The following is a 13,010-nucleotide window of genomic DNA, read 5'->3' as shown; positions in this document are numbered from 1 at the left end:
TTGAGGTGGTTTCCCAAACATATATAGTAAATTCCCTTGTGAAGAATAAAAATATAGGAGGCAACAGTTTAGAAAGAGTCAATTTTCTTTTCTTGAAAAAACAAAACAAACATCACATAGGCTCATTAAAATATGAATTTAAAGTGCACATATGGAGAGAAAAAAACGAACATTCATCACAGATTAAGAACATACATTCGATAATGTTACAATTAAATACACATTCCATTTCATCAAGTTTAGCAGGTCCTGGACCAGCTGAAATGCACTTGTGACCTTGGTTAAAACCACTACAGTAATTTAGCAACTGATCCCAGTCCAACCAGGAGAACTACTTGTACCGTTTTAATTTATGTACCTACAGTAAATAAAATCAGTATACTTTTACCTCATTTTGATAAGACGATGTTTTTTACATTGATGTCATCTTACTGTTCTTTAAATAAATAAATAAAATATTTCAGAGGCGTGCAGTTAATGTTTACTGACCTTTATGACTTACAAAGCTGCTTAAAAACTTTATCGGCAAACGTACTTTTTACACTGACCACGTTTAAATGCACACCAATATTCCGTTATTATTCGGGGTACTCAAGTGAGTTGACACACTTAAACATCATTTCCCGTTTACAATAACCCGAAAAAGTTTTACTGATGCTCCGTATTGGACCGTGTGGCCTACTGGCTAATTTCACCCTTAATTTAGACACTTTCTGTTTATAATTTCTGACAATTAGTAGGCCATTTGTTTGCCAACTATTGTTAGATACATGCAACTTCTCTTCTGTCATAACTTGTTGTCCCAGAAGACCAAATAAAGTAGTGCTCACCAGAATAATGTCTTACATCGATAGAATGAACGCAGTAGTAATCTAGCTAAAACCGGTAAAGTTGTCTGTTTCATTTAGCGACCGGGGAGAACAGTGGAAAGATTCCAAAAACAATGGAACGATAGGTCTGTACAAAATGTCCAAAATGTCATCAGTTTGACCGGTTTGAATTAAATTAAAAGCTGAGCAAACAATTAAATAGGTTTATGATAAGACTGTCTGCACATTACACACATTTTCTCAAGAGATGCTGAAAGAAATCATTAATATTTATCCACTCCTGTTCCCGAGACAAAGTTAACATTTTACTGCAAAAAAAGCATAATTCTGCACGAGTTAACTTTATATTATGCTACATGTGAGAGGTTGTAGGCCATATTTCAGTTACTATTTAACCCATATGAATGAGCTACTGTCCAGAATACTGTGTGCACGTAAGCGTGGTCACTGACTACATGTATGTGCTACAGGCAATGACTGAAAATCCACCAAGCGGATGTGTGACTGTGAGATTCTAAGAGTGAGTGGCCGACTTCAGTGAGTGTGTGTTTTGCGTGCCTTTGAAATCTGATCTCTACTAAGCAAATGAGCAGATCCAATCATTCTATACAAGTAATCATTATACACTTCAGTAAACAGGTAAAGGAATTTGAATCATTGACAGCTGCTTGGAACTTCCTATCTTAGACCACAAACATTGAGAGGGCCCTGCCCCCACTCGTAAAAGGCGCTGAAGTAATCTTTAAAAAACGTGATTCAGACCAAATATATACATAGATTGGACACACACATTCATAGACATGTTGTACATATATCTACAGTAGTGATCAGTGGACATAATCTGATTGACTGACAGTTAGTAGGCCCCATAGGGAAGGAGTAGGAACAAACATGGCCCCCGTGAGGAAGGCATCACAGCTGTTGTGTCCTTGCCTGTCTGTCCCTCCACATGGCCCGAATCTCAGTCACGATCAGCGGCAAGATGAAGACTATGCTGCCCCCCGTCTGTGAGGCAATCACAACAGGACCAAATATGTCACAAACAGGGACAACACTGTGTCTTATGTAAGATGCTCCTGAGGAGAATAAGTGACTAATTAACGGAATACATGAACATTGTCTCACATTATGGATTAGACAGATTATTTTACCATGACTATGAAGAAGTAGAACACACACATCCAGCCCAGTTTGCTCTCGATCAGCGATACCAAGTACTGAAAGACAAGGTAAAATACTCAACATTAAATCAATGGAAAGCACATATTTATGTGTGTATGTATGTATGTGCGTGCGTGCGAGTGTGTACTTTCTCGATCTCTAGTGTGTGTTACCTGTCCCGCTGCAGCTCCAATACTCCCAGTCCCGTCCACTATGCCGGTGACGGTAGCCAGAGCCTCCTGACTGCCCCTGAGGGCCTCCTGTCGCCCCAGGTCTGCAGAGATGGCTGAGCTGATCATGTTGGATGGCCCTCCTATGAAGAAACCTGTGGTGGCCAGGAGAGCTGCATTCACCACCTGGTCCGGAGGGGAGTCTGAGGGGGGGACAACACAGGGTTAATTCACATGTTTTTTTTGTGGATTCTGTATGAGACATATGATTCTTCATTTTCTTCCCCCCCCATCAAGGGCTCCCCTTGGTGGTCTAGAATTGACATAACACAATAATGAACCATTTCCATTTTTTCTCTCTGACCTAAAAAAATAAATAAAATGGGAATACTATTTCTTAAGTAAATGGGATCACATTGAAATTGAATGTTGGCCTGAGTAATATAGTGAGATGTTTTGGGCTAGAAAAAGGAGGAAGGTGGATGAAAAAAGGAGGAGTACTCACGACTGTACCCCACCAGGGCTCCCATAGCCAGCAGCAGACTGACGGCTAACACTGGAGCTCTCTTCCCCATGCAGTCTGAGATCAGGCCCTGGATCGTACCACCTGTGAGAGAGAGAGAGACAGAGAGCAGAAGATTAATACACAATTTGCGGTCCCGTCTTAAGGGCTCTACACAGTCCACGCAAACGGAGCAGACGGAGGTCCATTTGCGTCGTGTTCCAAAAACTCAGTCGCACAAATGTACGTGGAACTACGTTAGAGAGCGATGCAAACGGACTTCAATCGGCTCCATTTGCGTAGACTACGTAGACCCCTTCAGATAACATAGATAAATGACTCTGCATAGCTAGCTAGGATGTTACCACAGCTAAACCGCATTCAACAACACCAATGCCAATGTCATTCATATTAACCAGTCAATACAGCCAGCGTTAACTAGGCCTGGGCAGGAAAAACTCACCTATGATGCCTCCCACGTCGTACCACACAGAGAGCCTGTCGGCCTGGGCCTCCTTCCAGCCAAAGTTCCTGCTCAGGTAGAAGGGCAACCAGAAGAAGAAGGAGTAGTTCACCAGCTTCAGACACGCGTACGCCAGGGAATACTGGGGAGAGAGGATGACAGTCACCAGTTACTGAGAGAGTCATCACAGAAAGCCAGAACTAAAATCTTCATATCGTCAGATGCTTCATAATACAATACTTGCTTTATTGATCCATTTGCAAAGGCAAGGTTCTGGGAGGAGAAGTTGAGAGAAAGAGACTAACGCAACTAGTGACGTCTTCACCCCCCCCCCCCCCACTGCCTAAACAAAACTGTCAGCTAAAGAACAGAGACAGAATGAAAACGCTTAAACATGGAGGGGCAGATAGCAGAGAGGCAGGGAGGATGATAAGATGATAGAGATATAGAAATAGATATTGGGTGAACATTGGATATTGGGAGGGGTGAATGAAAGAGGGAGATAGCAGGGTGAGTGTGAGAGAGTGAGTGGGTGACAGCTAGCCAGAGTTAGAGGGATCACGAGAAAGAGAGAGAAAGAGGGACACAGAGACACACAGAGAGCTCTAGTAATATCCCACTCACAGGCAGCACCCCGGGCAGGCAGAAGGCCTGGCAGAATCCGATGGCTTTGGGTGTTTCCCGCGGCTCCTCATCCCCCTGCTGGATGGTGTAGTACCCTCCGTCACACACCTCCTCCGATCCCTCCTCTTCCTCATCCTCTTCATCACTCATCAGAGGCCTGTGGCTGTCTGCATCTCTCTCCACTGGACTCAGACTTGTCTCTGACTCCAAACACAGACCTGATGGGACAGAGAAACGACACTCGTCATCAAAAGAGTCACACAGTACATCATAGCTATATGAGCTTTATATCATATTCCACATACAGTATTACAACATCCTCACAATTTTTTAAAAGTGTTTATTCTATTCTACTGAGCCATTTACTTTATGTTCGTATTTTTATATTTTATTATTTCTTATTCTTGTTGCATTTTCGAGGAGGATCCTGCAAGTAAGCATTTCATTGGACGGTGTATACCATGCGTATCCTGTACACACGACTAATTGAACTCGAAGCTTGAAGTGAAAAAAAGTACAGTACGATACAATGATAGGGAGATAATACCAGATCAATGAGGGAAACTGAGCATGGGTGGACCCAATACTCACCCACTTCTTTAGGGGAGGTGAGCAGACCAAAGAACACCACCACCCCACCAGCAAACTGCAGCACTGAAGTGACCAGGAAGGCATACTGCAGAAACACAGCATAACACTGAGGTGCCTTGTATTGGGAATTGTGCTGTTCATACTCTGAGCTTTCATGTTTTCTTCCCTGGGCCCACAGATGGACTACTATGTAGCAAGGGGTTGAGAGAAAGACAATACCGCATAAATTCACTTTTCTCTAGACAACAATGTCTACCTTTTCTATTTCTATTGTCTATGCAACATGTCCCTTTTTCATCTAGACCTTATAAAAAGGTGAATCCCAGAGCAGATCTGTAATATGTATATCTGTGTGCATCTGCACTCACCTCATATCCGTACTTGAGAACACTGGATGCCAGGAAAGCTCCCAGAATGTTCCCAACAGAGGCACAGGCACTCCACAGGCCAAACACAAAACCTCGCCTGGAGGGAGGAGGAGACATACAGAGGTTACAGCACTCTAAAGAACATGCACAATACACACAACATACTCAACACAATACTAAATTAGAAGAAAGCAGTACATCACTTCCTGTCCATATGATTTCAATCACTTTCTGACTGCACCCCTTCGATGTAAAATAAGATCTTAGATGATTTAAAATAGGGTCTAAGCTACAACATTTGTGAAAATGAGTCAAATCTGAGTTCACGTGTTTTTAGATAATTGGTGTTAAGGCTTAAATTTTATTTAATTTTATTAAAAACATTTAAAAAAAATAAATCATAGAATAGATTGACAACCCCATTTGTAAACTTTTAAATGATACCAAACTCAACCGTTTATCTTCATCAGAGATAAAGACATGGACGTCCCATGGTAGGGTGGGTTATTGTTACAGGATTTGTTTTTCTATTTATGTTTTGAGGTTGGACTTTAGCACGTATAGCTTGTTAGCACGTAGGGCGCACCGATTGGTGTCACCTCGTTAGTCAGTATGTGTTACACCTGTGCTGGCTTCCACCACGTTAGGGGGAACGGGTTTCACCTGTCCTGGCCCAGGTGCTATTTAAGAGCGACACTTGTCTTGACTGATGTGGAGGGTTAACACCTTTAGTTGGCGCGACCTATTTTGATTTCTAGACAAACAATCCTGATCTGATCTTGTTTTGCTTCCTGTCTTTAAGTTTGGTGTGGCTTTTTCTTTTGTTTGCCTCTTCTTGGGCAAATGTATTTGGTGTCCTTTAGGTTACAGTTTTTGTTGCTAGTCAACTTTCAGTGGACACGCCCATGTCTTTCAGAACCTCTCCTAAAACCCCACCTGTTTCATCTTGGTTGTTGGTCAGTGACTCTGTTAGTTCCCCCTTCTGTTTGCCTGACATTTTTGGTTTTCTTGCCGGGGAACGAAACAGTTACGCAAAATGGGTCAACTTTGAACACCTATCTCCTGAATGTTTTGCCATTCAGGTCTAAAATGTTACTTTCTGACCAATTTCACCATGCGCAAACATGTATGACAGGTTTCTGGCAAATCAAAAGGGGTGTCGTCAGAAAGCGATTGAAATCATATGGAACGACCCCACAGTTAAAGCAATCCCCTAAGGCTGCTGTTTGTAAAGACAACCTCTGATTGTTGACAATCAGGGAGCCGAACTCAATCTGTGTGAGTGATCGGCATTGATCAGTAGTGATCAATGTAGATCGTTTTGACAATATCGCAATGTTATTTTTCTGCTAGTTTTCTGTACCTGCACCTAAACTACAGTATTTTTCCTTCATAGCTTGTTCTCCATCTTGTTTTTAGAGAGTCCATTTGTTTTCAACACTTATTTCCCTGACTGACCAAAACTCTCATGGCTCTCCTTCTGACATATGGTGAGCAATATGTTTGGAACATCGAATTGCAATAAAAATCACAACGAATCACAATACATATAGAATTGTGGGAATCGCAATAAATATCTTATCGTTATAATATCGTATCGTAAGGTCCCTGGCAATTCCCAGCCCTATTGATCAGTGTTGGAGTATACTAGTGTCATGGCAGAGAGAGGGACATGATACTCACCCCGACTTGCCGAACCAGTTCCCCATGACTGCCACCACACAGGGCCAGACAGCAGACTGCAGTAGGCCGTTCAGCACCCAAAGGCCACAGTACAGGTAGATGTTATAGAACTGCAGCCACTCAGTCAGGGTACCAAACACAAACTCCTGGGAAGTGAAGGAGGGGAAAAACACAAGGTTATATTGGATTACGTCATCAATAGAGCACAATGAAATGTAATGGGATCAAAATGCAGAATCTGCAGTATATATATGACTATTGTAGTAACTACGTTTTAACTAAGTGCCTATTGTAAAAATCTGATGTACCAACTGTGTAGATGTATGTGAAATATAAAAAGCAATGCCCCACTTACCACTATGGCTGAACCACACAGACCAAAGGAGAGGACATACCGGAGGTTCATGCGGTCTCCGATCACTCCACTCATATATAGGCCCTGCATGAATATTGAACAACACACGCATATTTACTCTGTCCTCCTGCTTTGACTATTTAACTATGACTTTAAAAAATATATATATTTAACTTGGCAAGTAAGGCAAGTAAGTAAAGAACAAACTCTTATTTTACAATGACGGCCTACCCCGGCCAAACCCTCCACTGCAGGTCAGCACTCAACCTGTTTACAACTACCATATATCCTCAAGATTATAACCTGTAATAAGAACTCTAGGCTATACGTCACTTCCTGATGACAGGGCCTGGAAAGCACAGCCACACAATCTTTAGCACAGCTGAGTGGGGTCAAAGGTCAGGGTTCAGAGTGGGGAGGTCAGAATAGGGAATGTGAGAAGACGGCACCAGTGTGCTTGTTTCCATGTTGATAATTAAAGATAATATTCACGAATTAACACCACAGTCAACTTTCAGTGTGGGGCAGGAGAGAGAAGTAAATCTGACATGACTGATTAGGTTACATTGACTCACTGTTGCTAGACTACAAGTACGCCCCTCCCCCATGACCCCAGCTGGCCCTGACACTCACCACGGCGTAGGAAAACAGGAAGATGGTGTCAAGGACACCCAGGAACAGAGTGGCTTCATCGGAGTCTGCAAACAGGTTATTCTTTTCCCATGTCTGGAGGAAGATTCCGAATAGACAATCAAAGATACATACAGTAACACAATAAATAAACATTATATCATATCAAACAAAAACATTTTCAGAGCAACTGAATAAAGGGATTTATTTAACCATTTGACCATTAGTATTAGCTGTACTTCATGGTCTGTTTCAGTACTCATCAGTAGCTCCACACGTGATAACACTTCCTCATCCACTACACAAAAAGTAAATATTGAGGACTGCACCTGAAGAGATCACTAAACAAATCCAATAGTGCAAACTAAGGCAAAATAGCAGACATCCAGGAATTAAGTCATTATATCAGAGGCCATCTTTTAGATGATGCGAAATGGGGGGATAATTCAAGGAAGTGAATCCGCATCCTCCTGAGTATGTACCTCCCCGGGTGAGAAGGCAGGAGAGCTGGCATTCTGCACAGAGGGAGTCCACTGGGCTGAGATGCTCACTTTCACATTACTGAAGGTCTTCCTTGAGGCGTGCAGGAGGACATAGCTGGAGGGAGAGGGAGGGGAGACTTAATAAAGCCCTGTTACATTCTTAGCAGAACAAGGGACCAGAAACATCCAGGGCCTTCCAATGATGTGTTTAGCTGTTTAAAGCAGCTGGTGTGTAGGTCAGTACTCAACCCGTTTACAACTACTATATAACCTGTAATAAGAACTCTAGGCTACACGTCACTTCCTGATGACAGGGCCTGGAAAGCACAGCAATAAAATCTTTGGCACAGCTGAGTGGGGTCAAAGGTCAGGGTTCAGAGTAGGGAGGTCAGGAGAGGTAATGTGAGCAACACAGGCACAGATTCAGCGTTAATCGGATTCTTTCTGCTCAACTGTCTGATACGTTCACTTTCTCCTAGTCTGATAACAACCAGTCTGACCAAGAAGCAATGATGTCATTTAAATTTTAATAAATCAGTGGAGAGCTGTATAGGACTGTGAGTACTGTAGCTCCGGTCCAGGCATTAGCATGTGCTGGGGCCCCTGGCTTAGTAATGTATTTACTTAAGGAGGATGTAGGCCTATATGAGCACAAGTGAGCCTGCGTATCAAATGCGTATGTATGCTCTGGTTTAAGTGCTTGTGTAGAGAGCATTTAGGGCAAAGAGAACTGGAATGAGAACTCTGAACATTCAGAGGGTCTTATACCAGATCCCTACAAGGCTGGTGGGAGTTCAGGAGTTGAGTTTACCTAAAGAAGGTGAGGAGGAAGGCAACCAGGTGATGGTGGGTGTACTGCGCCAGGAAGCCACAGCACGGGGACGACATCACAGGGGTCACCAGGAGGGATAGGAGGGGGTGGAGGCCTTCAAGGGAACAGCAGTAGGAGGCAGGAGTGATAGGGGGTTCAGCGAGGGAACAGCACCACAGTAGTTTATCCAGGAGTACAGCCTAGATCACAGGACAGCAGCAAACACAACTCTAAGTCAGAAACACAGCTTTGCCTGAAACGAGAGAACTGGGATTTAAAGTCCTATGAGACCAAGTGGATATTTTTTACCTTAGTAAACGTTGGTAAAAGGTATAGGATATAAAGCCACAAACAGGTGACCAAAGGTCTTGGTAAGCCTCTTCCAAAGAATAAAGTCACAAGCTTGTTACCATTAACCTACTTCTCATCATGGGACCTTAATGTTAGTTAAACAGCCAACAAACCTTGGAATCTGGTCTGAAACCTTTATCTGGTGTAAACACCCTCTGAATTACACTCTGCCAATAAAGGCAGCAACATACAACAAAGATTGAGATTTCCTTGCTTACTTTTTCCATGTACTGATTCTAGATAGGAAGAATATAGCTATTGGTTTGCAATAAATATCCTTGGGAGCTGTCTTCTGTCTGCTTCTGTTGCTGGCCAGCAGTGCAGCACTTAACTCAAGTGACTCACTCTGGTGATAGGTAATGCATATGGAATACACTAGCTTGATACTTCTCTTTCACTAAATATACATTTGGCATTGGATAACACAATATGGAAATGCAAATATGTAATCAAGATTGAGGTCAAACGGATAAGGACTTACCTTTTTAATACCTAAACAGCGACGCTAGCTTGAGATCATCTGTTTACAGTCCAGTCTGCTATTGTACAGTGTAGCAATCGGTTTCTTTTTGTTTTCTTCTGCTGTGGTTTCACATTTCCTACCGCCACCAACAGGACTGGAGTGTACCGGAAGTGAAAGCATGCAACACAGATCCACATGCCCCTAGTTTCAGCCAATCGTGGTGTTTCGAGTCAGTAGGTGGAGGAATTAACCAATAAGATTGCGAGTCGTGGTGTTACAGCTCGGGATTGCAACCTGCTATCGTTTGTCACCTACGGATCAGCTGTGCCATTATCGTCTCATAGAAGAGCCGCTGTTGTTAGTGCTTTTCAAGGTAAGTTCTCAATTTTTTTGTGATTTTTTTTAGCTTAGAAATTGCATACAGAACAGATGTGTTTCATAGTTTTCACAGGCTCTATGTGCTTGTTGTTCTGACACTTTTTTTCTCCCCCACCCACCTTCAATGGTTTAAACTACCTTATCAATTGCTTTAAATACAATGTAAATGGTTGGATCATTCTGTGGCTGACTCAACCATCTATTCACTAGGGTAAATACATTTGTAGATCATGTCCCTAGCTAAAGTGGGATTTAAAAAAAGAAAAGCCTATGTCACACAGAAGGTTTTACAGATTTGCCATGCTTCCTTTCTACAGTACAGGTTAAAAAACGCTTACATAGTTATACTTTTGTCAATTTTACATTATTTGCTTGTGTAAGTAGCAAACTGTCAACTAACTGTCAAACCTCTCTCTTTCCTGGGCAGGGAGGCAAGCGCTAACCACCAATATGGCCACAGCACAGTCCGTCTTAATGTTAGCAGTATGTATTCTCATGATAACTGAGTTCATACTGGCACAGAGGGACTACTATGACATCCTAGGTGTGCCAAAAGATGCCTCTGAGCGCCAGATCAAGAAGGCCTTCCATAAGCTAGCCATGAAGTACCATCCTGACCGAAACAAGAGTCCTGACGCAGAGGCAAAGTTCAGGGAAATAGCTGAGGGTGAGTCCTGTCAACTTCTGGGCACTCCCCTCATCTGTTATATCAGGGCTCCTTACATCAAGTCCACATCAAATGTATTGGATGGAGTGTTAATTATTCATCCTGTAGTTGTATTAATACTCTTGTAAACATTTCAACAAGTAATATATGTTTTCCAATCTTTTAATATTGTCAGTGTAATAGACATTTTCAGGTGAACAAGGAGAGCAGTCATTGATAATATCAATAATGTATATCAATAATGGCTTAATTACAAGTTTGCAAACAGTGGTAACAATATCCTGCACAGGGGCAGAGAATGTCTAACTGGCCTTCGCTGAAAAGGCCCAATAGCCTGATCAGCAACGCTAAATGTACTACGAACAACAGCCCGAGTGGCTTGTATAAAGTAAAAATTAAAGGCCAATGACTTTGTCAGCTGCCACAGTGTTCACAGACAATTCAATACAATAATAATCAGTGTGTTCTCAGTCCTTGTACCTCCAGTCTAGCATCAATCACTATACACAGATATGAGTTTAATCTATAACATTCAGCATCGAGTCGAGTGACCACCAACCCGAGTGTCACAAACAGAACACTGGAAATCATGTGTAATACAGAAAGGGAAATGCTTAACATTGAGTGAATCACTCTAAACTGAATATGAACTTTATTGATCTTAATATTCCCATTACAGTCAGTTATGAAGTTTTTCCATGTTAAAGCATTTGTTTTGTTTTTTATGTCTGGACACCACCAAGAGACTTATGTTTCCTTTCCTTTGCCCAGCGTACGAGACCTTATCAGACGATAAGAGGAGACTGGAGTATGACCAGTTTGGACATGGCCCCTCCCCTGGTGAGCCAGGCACAGGCGGTGGCAGGAGTGGACAGCACTTCCACCAGAACTTTAACTTCAACTTTGATGACCTGTTCAGAGACTCTAACCTGTTCGGTCATAACCAGCACTCCCATCACAAGAGGGCCTTCAACAGCCACTTCCAGGCCCACCAACAGGCCCATCAGAAGGCCCAGAACAGGCACAAGAGACACTTCCAGGGCTCCTTTGGTGGAGAACTCTTTGATGACGTGTTTGAGGACATGGAGAAGATGTTCTCTTTTAATGGACACACAGGCGGGGCGGACAGCCGGTTCCAGGGCTCGGCAAAACAACACTGCAGGACAGTGACACAGCGCAGAGGGAACATGGTCACCACATACACAGACTGTTCTTGATTGATCTCTACCAGAAACACATCCCACTACTCACGGGGTATGGGTTTAGCTATTGTGGTTATTTTGTAATTACTTTTAATTTAGCACTTTGGAACATGGTTTTGGAAAGAAAGAAAATATGCTATAAATATGTTGATGCCTATGGGCCATAAAACAAACTGTTCTCAAGCAATACCCTTCACTCATTTTGGATATAATTTATCTGGGCTTATGTATTAGGTTTTTACTTATGGATATCATTGCATGTTACAATGCCTCCATTCAGATTTAAATTGACTTTGTTTACATCATGCTATGACAAGCACCGACTCTCCCATTTCTCAGGTTCTCTCTTGGCTTCCATCTTTGAGAGCAGCAAATGTATTGAGTTAGGAGAGAAAAAAATATCACGCTTTCTTTTATTTTCATTCTGGAAGATTGAAATAGCTAAGCAAAACCAAAGTAATTCTCTCTTTCAGAAAGAGTTCTTCCAATATCGTGAAACAAAGTCAGTGTTATAGCACATTTTAAATGGCTTATGCCTTGTAATTTTAGAGCTTTTGCATTTGATTGGGGACTTATTATGGCACCCCCCCCCCCCCCCCCCCCCCAAGTGTGTTAAGTTGCTATTACTTGAGTTGAATCTCATCGTGAAGTTGAAGAGAACCTAACTATAAATGTGTATTTAACCAGGTTATACACCATTATCAACTGTTACCTCTAGTTTTTTTTCAGAAAAGTGTGCCTCTGCCATTTTATTATGTGCAATATTTGCAGTTGGCACCTTTTGTTCTGTTGTCTCTTTCTTTGACTTTGCTGCCTGATTTATAATTTTGTGTGAAACCAATGTTCAGTTATTGAATGCTGTCTGCACTTTGTTAATCCTAAGGATGATCTATTTTTAAATATTGAAAGAATGAGGAGTGGTACTTGTTTGGAAATAAAAATATATTTACTCTAAGGTCCCTGCAGACAAATCTATTTCTATCATTCTATGCTATCATGTTCTATATCACAGTTTATTCTCTAAATTCAGGGGTTGAGATTACTGTAGTATCTTCAAAATGTGTGTCTATTCTATTCATGCTCTGACATTTGATCAATTTGTGTAAATCTCAGAATAGGTTTACAAAACACTATTTTCGCCTGCCACTATAATGTAGCTACTATTTTTAGCCTAGCGATTTGAGAGGTGAGCCAGCAACCAGAGGGTTGCCAGTTTGAGTCCGGGTCTGACAGGAAAAATCTGTCTTGAAGTGAGCTGGCGACTGGGGTGTTGATGGTA

At 42.1% G+C, this 13,010-nt stretch overlaps 2 protein-coding genes across 2 annotated transcripts; one reads left to right on the top strand and one right to left on the bottom strand.

The window, feature by feature from the left end:
• Positions 1-67: 67 nt before the first annotated feature.
• On the bottom strand, positions 68-9,685 carry LOC110500223 (sugar phosphate exchanger 3). The gene is made up of 14 exons (XM_036957620.2): positions 9,503-9,685; positions 8,671-8,870; positions 7,860-7,974; positions 7,381-7,473; positions 6,748-6,831; positions 6,393-6,538; positions 4,710-4,806; positions 4,342-4,426; positions 3,751-3,968; positions 3,127-3,268; positions 2,667-2,768; positions 2,165-2,364; positions 1,982-2,047; positions 68-1,835 (listed from the first exon to the last, which is right to left on the bottom strand). Exons 2-14 carry the CDS (start codon positions 8,745-8,747, stop codon positions 1,743-1,745), a joined length of 1,518 nt encoding a protein of 505 aa, XP_036813515.1. The 5' UTR covers positions 8,748-8,870; positions 9,503-9,685; the 3' UTR covers positions 68-1,742.
• On the top strand, positions 9,655-12,686 carry LOC110500224 (dnaJ homolog subfamily B member 9). Its single transcript, XM_036957624.2, has 3 exons — positions 9,655-9,857; positions 10,290-10,529; positions 11,301-12,686. The coding sequence occupies exons 2-3, from the start codon at positions 10,313-10,315 to the stop codon at positions 11,744-11,746; spliced, it is 663 nt and encodes a 220-aa protein (XP_036813519.1). The 5' UTR covers positions 9,655-9,857; positions 10,290-10,312; the 3' UTR covers positions 11,747-12,686.
• Positions 12,687-13,010: the final 324 nt, after the last annotated feature.

This window comes from Oncorhynchus mykiss, chromosome 21 (genome assembly GCF_057628025.1).
Source record: "Oncorhynchus mykiss isolate SJ-2025 chromosome 21, ASM5762802v1, whole genome shotgun sequence".
NCBI classification, from domain to species: domain Eukaryota; kingdom Metazoa; phylum Chordata; class Actinopteri; order Salmoniformes; family Salmonidae; genus Oncorhynchus; species Oncorhynchus mykiss.
This window is presented reverse-complemented; position numbering and strand designations above follow the sequence as displayed.